This window comes from Cydia splendana, chromosome 5 (genome assembly GCF_910591565.1).
Source record: "Cydia splendana chromosome 5, ilCydSple1.2, whole genome shotgun sequence".
NCBI classification, from domain to species: Eukaryota; Metazoa; Arthropoda; class Insecta; order Lepidoptera; family Tortricidae; genus Cydia; species Cydia splendana.
In genome coordinates, this window is record NC_085964.1 from 9,397,625 (window position 1) to 9,418,628 (window position 21,004).

General features: G+C 37.5%; 1 protein-coding gene across 1 annotated transcript; it reads left to right on the top strand.

The window, feature by feature from the left end:
• Positions 1-987: 987 nt before the first annotated feature.
• On the top strand, positions 988-17,561 carry LOC134791102 (endothelial zinc finger protein induced by tumor necrosis factor alpha-like). Its single transcript, XM_063762135.1, has 6 exons — positions 988-1,472; positions 5,563-5,783; positions 6,003-6,146; positions 8,967-9,265; positions 13,467-13,617; positions 17,183-17,561. The coding sequence occupies exons 2-6, from the start codon at positions 5,564-5,566 to the stop codon at positions 17,437-17,439; spliced, it is 1,071 nt and encodes a 356-aa protein (XP_063618205.1). The 5' UTR covers positions 988-1,472; position 5,563; the 3' UTR covers positions 17,440-17,561.
• The last annotated feature ends 3,443 nt before the right edge of the window (positions 17,562-21,004 follow it).

Here is a 21,004-nt window from a genome sequence, read left to right on the forward strand (position 1 = left end):
CCCGAAATGAAATATTAAAGAAAAATTAAAAGGCCAAAACTGTAATTATAAGCCTACTTATCGTTTTATTGGTCTAAAGCTCGTTTTATAAACCGAACAAAAACAGACGTAAAATCATTAAAACATTCCTATCTGTTTCTCTAGTAAGGTACCTACCTATAGTAGATATATGTTACGTTTCTTTGTACACGTCGCCTTACAACGGCCGCGAATAAATAAGGCTCGGTCAGCTGCTCCCGTGGCGTCGGCTCGGCCTCTTTTTTACATACTTTTCAGCGTTGAAAAATCGACTGTTGCAGATCTATGCAATTTAAATCCAAAATTGTATTTGATTTGCTTTGTATTTTCTACTCTCTTAACTAATTACATATGGTACTTAAATGAAACGACAAAGTTTGATACTTAACAAATCACAGCAAATTTTCACGTTGTTTCCCTAAGTCAAATCTAAGCGTCGCCCCGCCCAGCGCTAGACGGCAGCCAATGCGGCGCGGTGGGCGGAGCGCGCCCGAACTAACGGAGCTTCCCGCGCGCCTAAAATCCTCTAATCTCAACATATACGATTACAGTACTCGGATTTAAAGATTAGCCACTGATTACATACGTATATAACGACATACCTATACAGACAGTATTGAGAACCAGCGATTAACGTGCTTGAAAATATTTACCTGAATATTTGTAAATGTGTTTAAACTTTGTAAATTTTACATTTATTTTACTATAATATTGGGTGTTACAAATAAACTTTCCTTATTATTATATAAAACTACTTATAATAAAATTAAAAACTAAATTAATCTAAATTAAAATACCTACATCTAAATAAGGCCCCCGCGCTTTTGAAATTATTAAGAAAATCAAGAGTTACAAAGGTGCAAGCGCAACATGCCGTTCAGCTGAACTGCAATTTAAAAACCTGCTTCTAGCTAAAAGCAGCACTTCAAAATAGGGGAACTTTAATGTCACAGAAGCAGCAACCGCTTATTTGAGGGCATTAATGTACAAAAGCAATTTTTCAGGGCTTCTCTTTGCCGTCGGCGTACTATCTAAGTGCAACCGACAATTAACTGGTACTCGATGCGAGCGCGACGCGAGCCACCTGTCAAGTGGCCGTTTCATCAAATCATTTCTTAAATGCGCAGCCTCCCCGACCTGCTCGTTTTTTGTTAGCAGAGTTTTGAAAAAAATAACGTTATAGTGGTACTGTAGTCGGGTAGGTCGGGGCGCGAGAGCCTCCACTCAGTCAGGTGCCGAGCGCCGAACGCACCGCACCTCTAGCGCATGCCAGCGTCGCAGCCTGCGCGCTCGCGATCTCGACACCCCTACGTAACACAACCTCTAGTTATGATTAAATCTAGAATTAATTGGTGGATTTGAAATCAATTCTAAGTACATTGACGTCAACGTTACAGTGGAAGCAGCAGTGAGTGCGATAGGAAAATCATTTTGTAGTTTCCCGCCCAAACGAGGTAAGTACGCCCGCCCATTTTAAGTTAATCTTTAATAATCAAAGCTAATTTGATTTTTAACGAACAAATCACAGATTTAAACAATTATAAGGTGTTTATAACAGTTTTATAGTAAATATGTACCTATTTCAAACAACATTGAACAATTTTTCTATGAATTGATTAGGAATGGATCTTCGAATTTATCTAAGACTCTTAAATTACCTCTCCTAATTAACACCCTATCACAATTTAAGTGAAGGATACACGTACATTTGTTAAAATCAAACATTTTACCGGGGACAATTCAAGCATTGCGAAGACTGAAACTTTCGTTCAGGAGCTACGACGCCGCAGACATCAGACACACAAACACCCAAAAGTTCATAATACCGCTCATTGTGTTTAGTCAGCCGCAACAAAATTGTTTGAGTAATTAAGAGCAAAGGGGACGGCAACTTTCCATACAAATGTAGTCCCCATTCTCCTCTCTTGATATTGATATTATGGAAAATATTTTTATATAATTTTATGTATATTAACCATAGCTATGCCTCAACGTGTCTTTTTTCGATTTTTTGATTATTGTAAAAATTCGGAGCAAAAACCAGATTTCATACAAAATTATAAATGCTTTTAACTCTTATACTAATTCAAAAATAATTGTGTCAAAATATTTTCAATAATGTTAATATCCAGAGAGGAAAATGTGGACAACGTTTGTATGAAAAGGCGACGTTTCAATAACAAAGACAGTGTAAATCGATAACTGATATTAGTAGTGTAGGTACCTAGCCTTCTAATTGTCCTCGTGTTTGTGATGCCATTATCGTGTGTGTGAAATTAAATCAAATAAAATTACCTATCTACTGAATTATCTTATCCGATCCTTCTTTTAATATTAGGTATTTTTTTAATACATTGACATTTCTTAATAATAATAAAAAAACAAATACCTATTGAATATTCATTAAATTTGTTAAGAACTAAAATTGCATAATATAAAAGAATACGATAGATGCTTCCTTTATGACAGGATGTGAGAAAAAAAGGAACAAAATTTATTGCTATCTAATTAGCAAATATCATACATACTACGATCAATATAAAATGAATAATAAATTAACGATTTGCATTAATTTTAGGAATATTTTTATCTGTTTTTAGTCTTAGATTTTTATTTTTAGGTTAATTTTTATATTTTTAGATTTATGTTTTAAGTAGTTATTATTTATTAATTTTAATTGAATACTTACGTGTGTATTTTATGGTATCGTGAAATATAAAATAAAATAAAATGAAATATAATATAAATAAGATATAGAAATATAATATAATATAAATAGCTTATTATCGTAATAAATTAATACAGAATTAAAATATATTCCTTTCGAAGACCCGGAGTAGCATTAAATACTGATTCTGATTTCATATAAGTTGACATATATAACTCAAATAACAGCAGGCATCACGCTATAAGTTAAGTGCCCCGTTTTTTCAGATTATAATTTATATAACAACTACAAGCGGCCTAAGAAAAGGAAAATTAATGTTTAATAATTATAGCCGCATTTCTAGTTGTGACTTATGTCGCCTTAATCCGGCCTTGTAGTATTGGGTTGAACAAAAATTAGGAACATTTGATTTACCAATGCTCAATGTTTACTTTTGGGGACAAACAAGACAAAGTAGTATGACCCAGATGTCATTTCGAGCTTACACTATTGCAAAGATTTCTCTCAACATTTCGCCCCTAAAACTCGGCCAGTTATTTAGTTTGGTCATATCTCATCTCACATCTGATGGAAGTTAGAAATACAATAAAATTATGTTATGCACGATATTAAGTAGGTAAATTAAGGATACAAATTAAAGTCCTAACATAGCCAGAGCAAATTGGTCCGTCATTAAATCCTTTCTGCAAAAGTATCATGAAATAACTGGCTGACAAGCTGCTTAAATGTTGATTGAAAAGTCATAAGTGATAGCGAAGGTAATTTTAGCATATTATTTATTCAGGCCTACATTCCGCCAGTAGTATAAGTTATACGCTGCAAATTACACTGAAGTGGGTAATTCTAGCGCTTTCCAACCAGGTTGTGACAATTCAAAGCACAGCAATCTTTAGAACGTATTGAAATCGATAATACAGCAATTATACCTACGTTAGATTAGAATCTACAACTAATTATAACAAAACTTGGATAGGCTTTAACTACAAGCGCTCTTCACATTTAATGAGCACATGAATACGCCATCGTATTTGCTCTATACTCTACTATGCTCAAAATTATTTGAACATGCACTTTAAAGGATGACTCGCGCTAGACCGGGCCGGGCCGGGCCGGAGCTTCCGACGCTTCGTTTTCTATGGAAAGCACCACGTGATCACAGATCTTCATAGAAAATGAAATGTCGGACGCCTCGGCCCGGGCACGGCCCGGTCTAGCGTGAGTCATCCTTGCTGTCACAATAAAGTCGTGTCCAGATATTTGTGAAAATCTAGCTCGTTTCGATATATGTATTGCTGCTGGATTGTATTGTCTTTGTATATCGATTTTACTGGGTAATTTAATTATACAGATAGGTACATTTCAATCGTGATGAAAAATAATAATTTATTCCTTTCTTAATAGAACTCACAACGAGTTTTCATATCTAGTTTTCGCATTCGAGGTGTTCTCGAATGCTATATAGCGCTGATTGATTTTCTTAACACTTGCGCGAGTTCCCACTGGGTTCACACAGTAAAAAATATGACAGCAGTCGACGGCAAATAATTACCACTCTTTATAGACACAAGAAATTGCGACACACAACCCCCTCATAAGTTCACTCGTTACTCAATTAGCTGTAATAGGTAGCTCGAATCAATTGCCCTATTTGTAGGACAAGAAATGAAATTACACAATTTGCTTCATAAATAAGATCGTTATCGGGACCCTCACTATAAGGTGCACATTCGCTGGAACGATTAATATAGAGTCTAATAACTAATCTAACGTATCGTATAGCTTTGCATTTCTACCGTCATTACAGTAATTAGATAGTTTCGGCAAATCATTCCTGAAACTCATTACTTTTGATTTGCTTTGACATTTTGATGTGAACGTATGATATATTTTTGTTAATTTGTAATGGGAATAGCTATAGTAGCCGTAAATTGATGTTTACGTACGACACTTTCATCGGTCAAATGGGTGGTGGAGGTGCGTTAGTTTAATGAAGATTGTTTTTGCTGAAGTGTGCATTATTAATGCGCGTACGCAGAGGGCGCCGTGTCGCTCCATTATTCTGATTCTACATTTACTTGATTGAGCTTTTAATGCGATTCGCTGTCAACACAAGCGAATGGATTAATCAGGGCGAGCGGTGTCGACAAATAGATGGCCGGCGTAATGACGCCGGTCACGTGAAAACTACGATGATATCGCCACTTTAGAATCGTTCACTAATGCCTGTGAAATCTTGATAAATGTGTTTTGCTGCTATGCACGTTATGCTGTCAACGAAAGAGAATACACCAATTAAGTATGTTCATCAATCTAAGGATATTTTTTACTTTTTAGTCAATTACTTAGGAGCGGTGGTGGCCGAGTGGATATGACGTCCGACTTTCAATCCGGAGGTCGCGGGTTCAAATCCTGGCTCGTACCAATGAGTTTTTCGGAACTTATGTACGAAATATCATTTGATGTTTACCACTAGCTTTTCGGTGAAGGAAAACATCGTGAGGAAACCTGCATACATCTGCGAAGAAATTCAAAGGTGTATGTGAAGTCCCCAATCCGCATTGGGCTAGCGTGGGGACTATAGCCCAAGCCCTCTCGCGCATGAGAGGAGGCCTGTGCCCAGCAGTGGGACGTATATAGGCTGAAATGATGATGATGATGATGAGTCAATTACTTAATTAGATACTAATAAAAAGGTTTGCTTGGGATTAATTCCAATCGGTGTATGGTAAATTTAGGGTATTCGTAACTTATTTGCCATGAATAGTAGGTAGAGATAATTATTGACCTGTAAAATTACTTCAGAATGATTTTCGGCACAGAGTTTGATGGACTTCTATTTGGGCGTTGCTATCTTCATTCTGGTTATTTTGTTTCAGGATGTCCAGGCACGTACTTCTCTCCCGTCTGGCGGAGCAGTTCCAGCTGTCGTCCCCGCCGCCCGCGCACCGCTTCCCCTCCCCTGAGCGAAGTGTGTCGCCCCAGTCGCCGTCCTCCCCGCAGTCGCCGCCGCAGTCGCCGACTCTACCCCATAACTTGCTGCAGCTCGGAGACATCGAGATAGCAGGCAGAGCTCTGAAGCAGTATGCTAGAGCCACGGGTAGGTGCCGTTTTGCCCGATCATAACATATTATTGTGTAAGGTTCGGCTGTTGCTGGTAGCTCATCATAAATATAGTTACTATAGTCACTGACACATAGGAGTCATATGCGATACCCCATTACGGGCCGAACAATGAGAAACGGCCCTAAACTTCACATATTTTATGAATACCTCTAATGAAATAGATTAATAAACCGTTGTTTACTATTATACACAGAACTAGGAGCATTGATGTACTGCAGCGGCCTCGGAGCCCTATACGGCGCAGGAGGAGGTGTCTGGCCACTGCTGCTGCCTCGCCACTCTCCGCAGTACGCCCGAACTCCTATCGAGCTTGCCAGACACACGCCACCTAGAGAAGGCATGTATTAAAAATACTAACCCGTGCTCTACTTATGAATACCATCCGCGTTAAGGTTGACTCACGCTAGACCGGGCCGAGGCCGGCCCGGAGCTTCGTTTTCTATGGAAAGCACCACGTGATCACCGATCAGCCGTCATAGATAATGACATATCGAACGCCTCGGCCCGGGCACGGCCCGGTCTAGCGTGAGTCATCCTTTAGGCGGAGATGTACATTTCCTTTCCCATTTGGCACGTTAAATTTAAATAATTATTACTAAAAAATGGATACCTAATAACTTTTAATTTTGGAGAGGTGTTCTACTAGGTATAGGTATTTACTGATTAAGTATATGTAATGGTTGATGTAAAGAAACGCATCTAAAAAGGTATTTGCATATTTTATTTTTTCCAAGAATCTGCCACGTAACCTAAATATTTTAAAAGCAGTCGAAAACCTGTAGCGACATACGCATGTCACTTTGGCCTCCTTACAAGGCTTCCTCTTTCGGTACATGCCTCATTAGAATAGCTATCGGCGTAAGTAAGGTGCTGATTAATAACTCGTACGATACGACGTTAGTTAAAAGTCGTTTACCTCCTCGGCGAAAACCGAGTTTTCCACACCGAGGTCTGATTACTTATTCTAATTGTCGCGTTTGAGTACCTACCTATTGCTGCCAGTTAAGATTCAGCAGTAAAGATAGTGAAAACCTACATTGCTAACACTCACTATCTAACATGCGCAGTGAATTGACTTACCTACTTCAAACAGGTTAGAATGTATGTAGACACCTACATTATCGTAGTGATATACTACCATTGATACAAGACATTTATCACGATTAATGACGAATTGCGAATATTTCTGAAACATATACTTAGTACATTTTAACTTGTTGGATCGCCAGTCTCGTTCGGTAATAACTTGAAATCAGATGTAAAGTATAACCTTTAAAATATTTGATTGCTCAGGTGCGTCATGTTTTCAGACAAAATTAATATTTAAGCAACTTTTATTTAACCTCTAGAGATATCATTCACTATGATTGTCAATACCTACGATGACAATATTTTTTTTTATAAATTTTTTTTATATGTTTATACTGTAGATAGAGTCTGGCTAGCCAAAAATTGTTGACAGATATTTCGTTGTTGTATCACCAATTGTCTATGATTTAAAAAAAAGCTAAAAGTCAGTTGTCAATTTATGTCATTCATTCAAATTGTTTGCGGTTTATAAGGGGTTTATTTTAAATAAAATGAATAATGTCTATAGTGAGTGAGGTTCGCAAACTATTATTTAAGCTCTTGAATAATTACGACAATGTGCGAAGTCGACGTGTAGCGTTGTATAACAAAAAAACTGCAATGTTTACAACTCCTACACAAATGTAAACAAATTAGGAGGTTGGTGCTCTATAAATATTTTGATACTTAGCATTTAGATATTTGACGTAGTACTTATGTATTGTTTTTGGTGATGGATTAATATTACGGTATTATCGAGCTAGGTCTTATTTACACTACATTTCATTTTTCGCCTTGTAACAATGGTATATGGTGAGAAAGTGTTAACATATGTGTTTATCGTTGACTGTACTTTACATAGTGGTAGAAATTATGTGAGTTGACTTTGAGTGCACGTCTACATATATTTAACTTATATCCTTAGGTACCTTACGTGTGCACAGAAAATCAAAAATATTTTCTAGTATCAAAACTATAATTCCTACTACACAAAGTGTGACCAGCCCAAGATTTTTTGAATTTCCCGCCAAACATTTGTGTAATATTTCAGTAGCCAGACTCTAGGTAGACATACCTAGGACCTAGTTACGATTTTTATGAAAATAGTTGTTAGAGATGTTGGAAAACTATATTATGGGGCTCCAGCGTGCACAAGTTGTTTGCAGAAATCGCGAAGCGTCTGGTTGATGTAACTGGTGACCGAAGAGCTGGCGGCTTCCTCGCACAATGTATCAGCATTGCGATACAACGAGGAAATGCCGCCAGCATCCTTGGTACAATACCTCAAGGGCCTATTTTAGATTTAAGCTATAAACCTATATTAATTATAGTTATTAATTTAGTTTAGTAGTACCACTGTATATATCTTTTATGTAAATATATGTTATTTGTTATTATGGAAATAATAAAAACGTATGTTAATTTTAAATAAATTGGACTATTGTAGTTCCGGTAAAAGCGCGCTCAAAATTTAAAATTATTTAATGAATTTGCAGGATAGGTATTTAAGATCCTTTCGTTAAGTACCATAGTCTAATAAAACATGGTCTTCCATTCCCAGAGTGACACGGGCCTACGTCACAACAACATGGCCGCTATATATAGCGCTATCGCATATTATCATATAGCGCTGTCGCATGATGACGTAGGCCCGTGTCAGTTAGGTGACCTAGAAAAGACGGGAATGGAGTACCAGGCGGAGTATATTATTATACCATGGTTAAGTACCAGCGCCATATTAAATATGAGAAGTAAAAGAGCTCGTACTTGACTACGTGTGCTAAAAAAGTGCTCAAACTAACACCGGTTTACCAGTAGGTATCCAAGTAGCCCAGATACAGATACCAGTGCATCACCATAGAATCCAGATTTTTCCCTATCTCATGGTCAATTTTAAAAAGTTATATTTGAAGTGCCGTTTGCCGAAGTCTCTTAAAATGAGCTATTTTGTAATGAATTTCATTTACATTGACGTAGTTTTCTGTAAACATTAAACAGCTGTAGAGATTTTAGAAGTCTTTCAGACGTTCTCTGTGACCTGCGCCTAAAGCGTGAAGAACGGTTGCGTGACCGACAAGTTTGTTTGCAGACGACGAGGAGCTGCCGCTGAACCTGTCCACAAAGAACCGTCAGATCTGGTCGCCGGGCAGCGCGTGCGAGCGCGAGCGTGGGCCCGAGTCCCCGCGCTGGGAGCCACGCGACGACGCGCCGCTGGAGCTGGTGAAGCGCGGCCGCACCAGCCCCGACGCCGACCGTCCGTCCACCCCCGACCCCTGCCGGTGTCCCTCCACCCCACAACACCAACCTTACGCTGCCCTTCAAACGCCCGCGGCTGATCTCAATTTCTCACTCATCAAGAGCGAAAACAGAAGCGAAAAGTCATTTCAAGTAAGTCGGCCGATTATTTGTGATTTTATCGTGGACTACACTATATAATAATCCTTGTACCTATGTATAGTAGTGTATAGGTATATATTTGCCTTGTGTGTGTTCAAGGTTGCATACACATATATACTTGGTTTAACGTACGAAAAAGGACGAAAATAATCTACAGCTTTGAAATCAGCGAAGCGACATCCTGTGAGTCCAGAATAACCAGTAGAATAACTGTCCAGTTTCCGTTCGAAATGTTTTTAAATAGCAAACCAGTAGCCCGTTTGAGTCTCTTTAACAAATCAAATAGCAAAAACTGCCCTTGTCTTAATAAGTAGTCGCGCTTCGAAACGAGTCGCGCGGCGCGGCCTCTCGCTCGTCTTCTCGCCATTTTTGTACCTTTCGTTTTTTCTACACCGCCATTATAAAAATCCGCATCGGTTTTAATCAAAATTCCAACTTTTAATATCACAGCGCGGCTCTGTTTATAATTGGAGAAATAATTACCTTGTGTCATACGGCGATAAAAATGTTGCAGCGCCACTCAGTGTTTTGCACACTTTATCATTAAATTAAGTGGTAGCATTGAAGCAGCGGGTACTTATGGTATGCGATGTTCGCCTGAACAGCGGTACTAAAAACTTCCAAACAGCTTGCGTGGTAAATAGTGTCACTTAAATCATAGTTTAAACAATCGTTATTATAAAGGAATACGATATTACGAAGGAAAATTCGTTATCCCATAAAGTTCACACTCTAAGATGTATTGAAGAGCTTTCAAATTTTAGACTAATTACAGTCACTGTAGTCACTGTAGATTAGGTACCATTAGCATTGGACCGCATAAGATCGCGCGCGGCGCGCGGCGGCCGGCGCGGCCCGTCCGGGCCGGCGTGAGGCGCGTGGCGCTCGCGTGCCTCTCATTACGATCTAGCTAAGTGCTTAATCAAATACGAGCCGTTTATTACGATCTGATACATTCATAACTAATTTACTTAGTTCGTTTTACTCGCGACAAAGGTTAAGTAATTTGAGTAACTTTGTGGCGACGCATTTTTTTATGTTCGAGTTGATGCACGTCAGATAAATAAATAAATTATAAATATTATAGGGACATTCTTAAGTACACGAATTGTCTAAGTCCCACGGTAATCTTAAGAAGTCTACATAGAAAACGTCCATGACTCAGAAACAAATATTTGTGCTCATCACATAAATAAATAAATGCCCTTACCGGGATTCGAACCCCGGCTTCATAGGCGTCATTAGGGGTCATCCATTAATTACGTCACACGAATTTCTAGGTTTTTTGACCCCTCCCCCCCTTGTCACATTTGGTCACATTTGGCAAACCCCTCCCCCCTAGTGTGACGTCACATTTTTTCTACGAAATCGCCAAATCGAATTAAGTAAGTACCTAAGTATTATTAATATTTTATCAAAATATTTTTGACGATATAAATATTAGTAATTTTATAACCCAAAACTGCTTAGGAAAGAAAATTAAAAGAATAAAAACGATTATCGTTTTAAAAACTTGTTATTTAAATGTACAGCGAATAAAATAATTTAAAAAAAAATTTCGGTTACTGATGAAGTTAAAGTGACGTCACAAAGTTTGTGTCTCCCCCCTACCCCATGTCACAATATGTCACATTTTCTTGACCCCCTCCCTCCCCCTAAACGTGTGACGTAATTAATGGATGACCCCTTAGGCAAGACCGGTCGGCGGATATTTTTATAATGGTACTAGCGTAGCGACCCGCCCCAACTTCGCACGGGTTAGCAAATTATACACCTAAACCTTCCTCAAGAATCACTCTATTGATAGGTGAAAACCGCGTGAAAATTCGTTCAGTAGTTTTAGAGTTTAACGCGAACATACAAATAGACAGACGCGTCGGGTGACTTAGTTTTATAAGGTGTAGTGATGTTGTATTAGGTGCATCTTCTAGATTTATACTTTCTCATAGTTATCAAATATTATTATTTTAGTCAGTTATCAAAATTGTACTTAATTATTATATTTCTCCACCTATAAAGCTTACGAAGAATCTTATTGCCTTTATAACCATATGTGGACAGTCATCCCCTAGCACCTGTGTTGTTTATAAGAGAGTGCATCGACTGTATAAAAAGGCGGCCAAAAAAGTATCAGTTTTTGTGCGCGCGAGTGCAGGCAGCTGCCCGGCCAACTGTCACCGAGCGCCGCGGATTGCGCGGGCGCACTTAACGGCTAACCGCCTGATTATGGCCGCTACTCGATCCTCATTACACCTTTAATCGTTCCTGCAATGAGACCAAATACATTAATTTTTGTGGCTTCATCAGATTCTTGTAAAAGTTTCGCGCGGTTAGTACGGGTAGGTACGGGTAGGTATAACGTCGAGATTGTAAGATTACGAAGAATCGGAAATATTGAAAACGTGATTAATATTTAAGGTTAATAGGTTGCATGAATATGTAAAACGGTACAGGCATGGCTAAGAAAGAAGACTCAAGTCTGTTAAAATATTAATTTGAAACTCACGAAATACGTTACCTACACTTAGGTACATTTACTAAATAAACTGAAACATACCGTGGCCCGGATTTATTTCATAAAAACGAAGTTTGAATACACAACAGTCAGGTGACGAAATTATTCAGTGGCATACCAGAAACATCTGTTTAAACAAATCTAAAGAAAACCTATTGTCTAATCCAGAACCAACAATCCAGTAGCAATAGTGGCAAGAATTTGTTTGCCGAGAATTCATATTCTATTCGAGTCCAACTCGAGTTGAGAGATGGCGCAATAGGTTCTTGGTAACATTTTTATACAAAATACCTAAAATACTATTTTAAAATCGTAACCAAAGTGTACTGTAAAATTATATATATGTATACTTAAGAACCGCATAGATATTATGTTTCCGCAATCTAAAATATTAGTATCTGATCGCTAAGGGTTTTCGACTCTCGTAAAGACCCGCATACTCAGTTTCTTCGGTCACGTCTCGAGGCGAAACAATGAATGAAAAGGCCATCACCTATGACGTAGACCCCTGAATGTATTTGCCAGAATGACCTCCAACCGCGGAAAATCGCAGAAAATAAATTAAATTAATTAAAAATTTAATCTGTGTCTGATGTCAGTTCACCACGACTCTCAAAGAGTATAACGACAAAGAAGAAGAATCGCTAGGTACCACCTAATCGGTCCTTAGGAAAAGCTCTAGGTAAAATTTGATAGAAAGGTGTTAATAGGAACTCCAGTCTTACTGAATTAATGATCGCGAACGAACCTCAGGTAAAACCCGTAGCTGTATTTTAAATTCAACGTCGAGTTTTACTTACCTACTGCGTGTAAAATACGTGTAATAACCCGTTGATAGAAACTAATTACTGGGCAGGGAAAAAATGTTTTTTAGCTATCACGGGTAGAAGGAAATCAAAGAAAGCCAGGGTGAGGCCTGTAATTAGTTTATTGCGGGCTGTCACCGCTGAAGGTGATGGACACCGACGGCCGCGAGGCTGCTCGTCTAATTAATAATTAACGCATCATTTGTATCAGAACACACATTTTCTTTGTTTTGCAAAATTGTTACTTTTTATATACATATGTACCTACCTATTCCCAATAATATTGTAATCAAGATAATCAAACTCTATTGGATCGCTCATCAACTTCGATCGCTTGATGTTACGCTCAGATAATATAGTAGGTACCTATCTACCTACTAACCTTTGTGTACTGTCTCGGACACAGAATGTAGAATTATCTATTCATGCTGGACGGAAATATCGTCTGAAAACTCTTTGAAACTAGAAACTTTTGAAGCTTTTTGTGTCAAGGTGTTTTAGCAGTTACGCTTAACGTAAGATAATCCAATACAAATGTGCAATATACGATAAATACGATAATGCAATATCTTGCACTAAATAGATATAAAGCTCCTTTGAAACGACTCAAGGGTTGCCTTCAGTGTAACAATAACATTAAAATCTTTACTAAGTACAGAACTACAGATACAGATGTACCTAGTGCATAATTGTTTTCCATCGTACTTTCTCGGAAACGTTCGTATTCGTCATGCTACTTCAGTCGACGTCAGTACTTTTTGTACCGAGACTGACTGAACTACCACGACACTTTCGTACGTTTCCGTGAAAATACGATGGAAAATAATTCTGCACTATATCTGTAGATAAGTAGCTTGTGTTTTTGTCGCAGTGCAAGCAGTGCGGAAAATGCTTCAAGCGGTCGAGCACTTTGTCGACGCACCTCCTCATCCACTCGGACACACGACCCTATCCCTGTCAGTACTGCGGGAAACGCTTCCACCAGAAGTCCGACATGAAGAAACACACATACATACATACAGGTCAGTAGAAAAATAATAGGTACTAGTACAGAGGTGCGTCCGCGGCAATAATCGGAAATTTCCAGCAGCTCCTCTATAACCTAGTAAGTTCCCTCGGATAGTTAAGTAGAATAAATTCAAATCGATTTTAAAACTCTTATAGAAATAAGGTTTGAACTATAAAAATGACTCGCCTATTCCCTTTTTTGTTGTACAATGTGCGTGTTATTTTGCAAATTATTCGTATGGCAGGCGGTGGATGTAAATCAATGAATTTAATGATAGTCATTCTTTCCATAGCTAGCTACTTACTTACATATTCAATAATAGCAAAAACACAGAGCAATTTCGTAGTTTGAAACAACTTGGCCAACTATTCGAATTATGACACCTCTACTTTTGTTCGACTTCAACTTAATCTAAGTATGAAAACGATGAAAGCTGTAACTAAGTGAAAGTTTAAGTAGAAAATAGGAACAATTCACTTTAACTTGAATCGTAAACTGGTAATCCCAGTAATGAAGGAATTCAGCCACTTAAGACAACAGTGGAAATCCGCCCCGAAATCACCTTTCTATACAAACGTAGTTCCCATTTTCCTCTCTGGATATTAACATTATTGAAAATATTTTTACACAATTTGATGTATACCACAGTTATGCCCCTTTCTCCTATAATTTTTAATTACTTATTATAAGAGTTATGAGCATTTAAAAACACTTAAATGGAATTAGTTTTTCGCTCCTAACTTTTATAAAAAAAAATTCAAACGAATGGGCATAGCTATCGTTAATATACATCAAATTGCATATAAATATTTTCTATAATGTTAATATCCAGGGAGGAAAATGGGGACTACGTTTGTATGGAGAAGCAGTCGTCCCCTTTCCTCTTAAGCCTACTAGGCTTATATTTTAATTACTTAAATGTATTTAGGTAATGTCATACATAGGTAATTATATAAACCTACTTAGTAAATGTTATTGTTATGAAATTAGATAAATATTTTGTATAAAAAATCTGTAAAAATATTATGGTATTATATGCTAACCAATTAGATACACCTGGCTGTGACGTTCGATAACAGGCATAACAGCCCACTTTAACTCGACTGTCACTACAACTTAGCCTCCCCTGTTATTTCCAACTCAAACTTTCCTAATAGATACTTAAGTCTTCTGATGATTTGAATAAACGATTGAATAAATCGTTTGAAAGATCTATAAACACATAACGATTCCAGCTATTTAGTAACCAGCGTAAAGATGATTACAAGGATATAAATTGTTAATTGTTTAATTATTATGCATAATTTATAAGTAAAACGACAATCGCAAGAAGACCATTATTCAACCGTTTTCATCGCTTTTAACGAGCCGCTCGGGAACGAGATAATGACCGAAGTGCACCTCTTCCGAGACAAGTTCATTAAATTGAAGGTGTATCGCTTCGCGATCCGCCGTTAAGCCTTCTTCATTCATGCAGAATGCACTATAAGTAGTCACTGGGGCCACAAAATAAATGACAGTAGGTACTGACACGAGCAAGCGTTTTGATTTTATCGACTCCATTAAATGATTTAATTACCGGTAACGGCGGTAACTTATGCTTTAAATTTCAGAAGGTGATGAGCCCGTGTTTAAATCGTAGTCATACTTCCAACGATTGATTCAATCATACTTAGTACCTACAAATTAGTATATAACTATTTCTAAATAGCTAGCGTCCTCGGCACCATGCCAAAGGGGCCCAATTACTTAGATACGTTTTAATTTTATTTAGTATTAGTTTTTAGTTTTAATTTAGTAGTAGATAAGTTAGATTTTTTTGTATGTACCTAAAACAGAAAATAACTAAACTTTCCTTTCTACATAACATTTTCTTAACATTATCAGGATAAGTGAAAGAAAGAGAAGGCGGTATTTATCCAGCAATAGAACACTAGGTTCTTATCAACATCAAAATTTAAAAAAACTGGATCGTATCATACACGGCTCTTGTAAAATACCTATGTATATATAGGCAGGTATAGGTATGTAAGGTACAATGGCTAGGTTAGTCGTTAAGCGATCATTCATGTTGTTCATTTTTGAAAGTTCCTTACTCAGACTCATTTTATGTTCCAAATATGGGCTACTGTAAAAATACAATTCTACATTAATTAGCTAGGAATCGGTACCTACTCTCACAAAAACTACTAGGTGAACCTATATAAATCTTATACTGGTTCTGGCGGTTTATTTATAGCCAGCACTTAGCGCTATCTACGTGCGCGACCGCAATCGAAGCTGCAGCGATCAAAGAGGAACGTTTTTTATAACGGTCTGACAACTTCCAGTAAACTCAACAAGACGAATTACCTAAAAAATGTGACGGACATATTTGTCTTGGCCGGAGACGTCTCGTCACGTCGCTGCTCTGTTCCCAATGATTTACAACGGCCCTACATGGTTCTCGTCCTCCCGATAAATGCCTCATCATCAATATTCCAAAATGCGGCTCGGCCTGCAATTAGCCGTGCAGCCTTCACAGGCCTTCACGTGGCGCTCCGAACTGCCCAGCCACCGGCAAAAACCTACCTTAAATCCTGTTCTATCTTTACAATACATTTTATTCATTTTGTTAACATGTTGCGAGCTGTGGGTAGCATATAACATATCGCTATTATACTGCTAATTTAAACTGACCAAGGTAGCTTCATTTAAATATAGAAGACAATTTAAACCAAATGGTTACCAATCATTTGCTAGATACTTACTTACTTATTTTTAAAAATGGAATTTGACTACCTAGTCCTAACCAATACAAGCATCGATTCTTTAGTATTTTTTCCAGCTGACTTTCCGAACGAATACTAATAAATGTCAGTGTACCTTTAACGATTCTGCATATTAAATCAGTTTGAGAACTTCACTATAAATAATAAAGGAGGCTATGATTATGACAAGTAGTGGTTTGCTTATGAAGCCTAATTACGAGGTGATGGCACGCTATCGTCAGTAGGCTCCACGCATGTTATAATTAAATACAAGTCGAAATCATTTCGAAACGCGTATTACGCACCTGTTTTTGATTTACTGTTTCCAATATGAAAATGGGACACTTAGTTTTAATTATTGTTTTATAGTGATTTTACTATAAAATGCCTTTATTAGGCCTTCCTAGTCTTTTTCAACACAAAAACCAACAACCTACGTAGGTACTCGTACTGTTTAAGCAGGTGCCTTTTTCTTACCTATGTCATTGGGATTTCCTTACTGGTGGAAAATTCTAGTGTTTTTGGCTTTATAGATATACCTTCTATTTATCTCTAAAGCTTCTACAGAGTCCGACAAAGACGACATTGACCTGAAATTATTAATTATTATGTCATTTCTAGATGAATATACATAAATACTCTTAGTTAAGTATAATTAAAAATCAAGCTCCTGGTTTAGTATATTTCCCATACTATGATGTATAAGCAGTGGGAGCTATTGCAGGAGCTAATATATTTTCGATCGAGTTTCGTATACATAGCGGTCGATACACTTGCGCATAACTAACTTACTAACGATTAAATATTTATAGAGAACATTTGTTGCAGGCGAGAAACCTCACAAGTGCGTGGTGTGCTCGAAGGCGTTCAGCCAGAGCTCTAATTTGATCACGCACATGCGCAAGCACACCGGCTACAAGCCCTTCTCGTGCGGATTGTGCGATAAAGCGTTCCAGCGCAAGGTGGACCTGCGCCGGCACCGCGATTCGCAGCACGCTAACGCCGAAGCGCCGCCTGCGCCGCTTCGCTACCGCTACTACGGCGACGAATCGCCCACACCTCTCGCGCCTATTGTCACCAACTAGACTTTGAACATTTTTAATGTGTTACCTACCTATCGGAATGTTCTATGATTTCTAAGTCAATCGACGAAGTGGGTCATTTTGATTACCTTAAGCACTTATGGATGAGGACGAGAAAACGACTAGCGATCAGTCGATATAGTCATATTATTCTGCAAAAAACGCATATAACAGAAATTGCAAATATTAGTTGCCTTACATTTTCCTAAAAGAAAGTAATCACTAGTGAAGATAGGTACAACTTATCACCGCTACTCGTTTCTCACTAGTCGTCGGCGGCGGGCAGCTGCTGCTTTACATTGTTACCACCACAATACGAGTCGGTTGAATATGTCAACTAGGTAGTAGGTAAGTACCTACCTATTTCCTTTATGTTTTTTTAGTGACCAAAGAACACGGCATTGAACTCCTTAATCAAATTTATAATTTGAATCTTTAATTCATTGAATAATCCAAATTATATGTAATTCATGCACTGGCACAGTACAAATTTGTACCTTACGATCATTGTGTCCCTAGTTAAAAGATATGTGATTCTGTGAATCCGAGGCTGCTTATATTTATCAATTGTTGTTACCCTAGGTATAGTGCCTAAATGAGTTAGTAATTTATTGCTAACTGACGTGTTTTGCATGTCCAATTCATGAATAGGTACCTTAATAAACAAAAGCATTTATTGAACAAATGTACTTATCCAATCAAGTATGTTGTGATAGACAAGCAAATTACAGATCATTAAATTGTAGGTAGTAATAGTGGCTGTACAAATGAATTGTCCGAAATTAATTAATCCGTCCTTTGTCAACGTGATAAAAGTATATGTACATACAAGTTAGTTAATTTTATGAGTGCATACATACCAGAAACCTGTTAGAAACATACAGGCAGACCATTAATATAAGAATAGTCTATTAAAAACCAAAGTAAAGTGTCTTAGGTTTAGGTCAGTGTGAAACGCTTTATTTATTTAGAATAAGATGTCAGTAAGGTATTGCATCTTTGCGCCTTATTACTTTAGACTTGTGCTAATAATACTGTAATGTTTGACATACATTTAGAATTTAAGGATTATGATTATCATTCGATAGTCTAAGTCAATCATGAATTATGCATTTAAATATGTAGTATAACTTACAGTCAAAATTACTAGTTTTATGCACCAAGTATTGTACGAATGTATTAGGTATACTCGTACAACGTGTACCTAATTCATGTGATTGTATTTTTTTAATTAATATTGTTATTACGAATGGATTTTTTTTATAATAGCCAGGCCAGGTCTATATTATTAAGTACTAATTTATCTAAATTATACCAAGTGTCTTATGTATGTATACTAAGTAAGTAACCAGTTTAAAGTTTAATACTACAGAATATCCTGCCGTTTATTACCTATGGCAACTAAACGTATAATATGTTCCTTACCTACTACGAATTAAATATGTACCGATCATTCAGAAATGCTATATATGTACTTATTGTTACCATTTTAATTCGTTACCGATAGAACTTCGTAAAAACGTAGTTTGCAATTGCACTACATGAAAATTGAACATTTCGAACTAAAACTTAAAAAACTGAAATATAATGCATTTCTTTAACCTTAAAACAAGTAAATCATATCATACTATAAGGTAGGCATAGTGATATTAGCGCCACTTGAACCATCCCATTAACCCGGGGTTAAGCGGTTAAACCGTTAACCCAGTGTCAAATTGTACTAGTAACCACGGTAACTCCAGTTTTAACCGGTTAACCCCGGGTTAGTGTAATGGTGCAAGTGGCGCTTAATAAATCTACCAGAACGATTTCAGAACCTCTTTCATGCGTTTACCAATTGAATTTTCTGTTCATCTTTAAATTATGTAGTTTCAAAAACCTGGTACATCACAATGTAAGTAGGTTGGTGCTAGGTGATTTAAATTTAAATATTTAAGACTGTTGAACCTTATGAATGTGAATATTGTAAAGTGGTCGATTGCACAGGCACGATTTATCTTTATTCACTGGCCACTGATTTATTGATACGACCCTACAAAAGAAATGAAAACGGCAGCGCAGTGTTAAAAGTGTACCTATAGGTATAGGTATAACTATCGTCTGTAATATTACCTATACATTATTTTAGAGCCCGTGTCCATGTCGCAGTCGGATCGTATAATCCGCCGTATTACATTACGGCTAGCCGTTTTCAAAAACAGGGGCGTTTTGAAATGCGGCGGTTTAACGAGTAGCCGGATTGAATGCGGCTGAATGAGAATCCGCCGGAATGTATTCGGCGCCATACGTTCTTCAACACGGCTAGCCGTAATGTAATACAGCGAGTCATTAGCCGCCGCTTTGACAGTTTTTAGTTCCCATTTTTAACACCTGTGGCGCTGCCTGACAAATGCTGGGGTGTCCATCAAATCTGGAGTTCGTCGGACTGTTTCTTTTCAAAAAACATTTCCTCCGTAACTTAACTAGACGGAGCCCCGCTTCGCGGGGCTCCTATTTCTGAGCGGTTTTCCCTTCGGGCATCTGAAGCTACCTAACGAACCTAACCTACCTACCTATTGATTTAGTGAGACGTCCGTGAAAACATTATACTTTGGGGAAAAAAGCGTAGGTAGGTAAGTAGGTTAGGTTCGTTAGGTAACTTCAGATGCCCGAAGGGCAAACCGCCCAGAAATAGGAGCCCCGCTTGCGGGGCTCCGTCTATTTAAGTTGTAAAGGAAATGTTTTGGAAAAGAAACACATGTAGTGCGGTGGGACCATGGTAAAAATAAATTAAATTGCAAACATTGTCAAACTCCGGTTACGTAGGCGACCGAAAGAACTGGTCACTCTACAATCTAAAATAGTAGTACGATGCGGCTAAACGTAGGCCGCCTTATTGAAGAACGTATCGCAATGACAATCCGGCTAATCGTCGAACCACCGCATTTCAAAACGCCCCTGTTTTTGAAAACGGCTAGCCGTAATGTAATACGGCGGATTATACGATCTGACTACGACATCCATATATAGTGCAAATTATACTTATTGGTATAATTCGAAAGTGATGATAAATATAATATCATAAATTATAATATACGTTATGCTAGCAATAACGAGCACCTGATGCAATGGTTTAAATATACGCTTCTTTGTTATAGTTAATTAAAGCTTAATTTAATTTACCTAGTAAGTATAATTTTATAATAAATGAGTGTTCTCATTGCAAGTGTGGCGTCACGTTGAATCTGCACATTGGTGAAGATAACGGCTAGAACACCAAAGAGTACCCGCTACGAAAACTCGTATAATACCAGTGTCAAGATTTATCTGTACATTTGTGTAGGTACATTGCAATTAACTACATATCCTATGCCGAATTACCTTAAACATTTTGAACCTGAAATGTAACGTAAAAAGTCTTTGTAAAAATTCTTAACGTTTTTCTGTAACATTTTTGTATTCCAGATAAATGTTAAGAATAGACCTACAAAATATATACCTATTCCTTGTATTTTTAAATAGTGCGGTGACCGTTTTATTTCAATTTTGATATTTACTACACTTGCTTGGCATTGCTCGGGGATTCAAC

What these genes read in the sequence shown, in the direction of transcription:
- LOC134791102 (XM_063762135.1), top strand. Translation starts at nt 5,564, where the DNA reads ATGTCCAGGCACGTACTTCTCTCCCGTCTGGCGGAGCAGTTCCAGCTG. An exon ending in GCAGTATGCTAGAGCCACGG is followed by an intron (nt 5,784 to 6,002) that starts GTAGGTGCCGTT and finishes TATTATACACAG; the next exon opens with AACTAGGAGCATTGATGTAC. An exon ending in ACACACGCCACCTAGAGAAG is followed by an intron (nt 6,147 to 8,966) that starts GCATGTATTAAA and finishes GTTTGTTTGCAG; the next exon opens with ACGACGAGGAGCTGCCGCTG.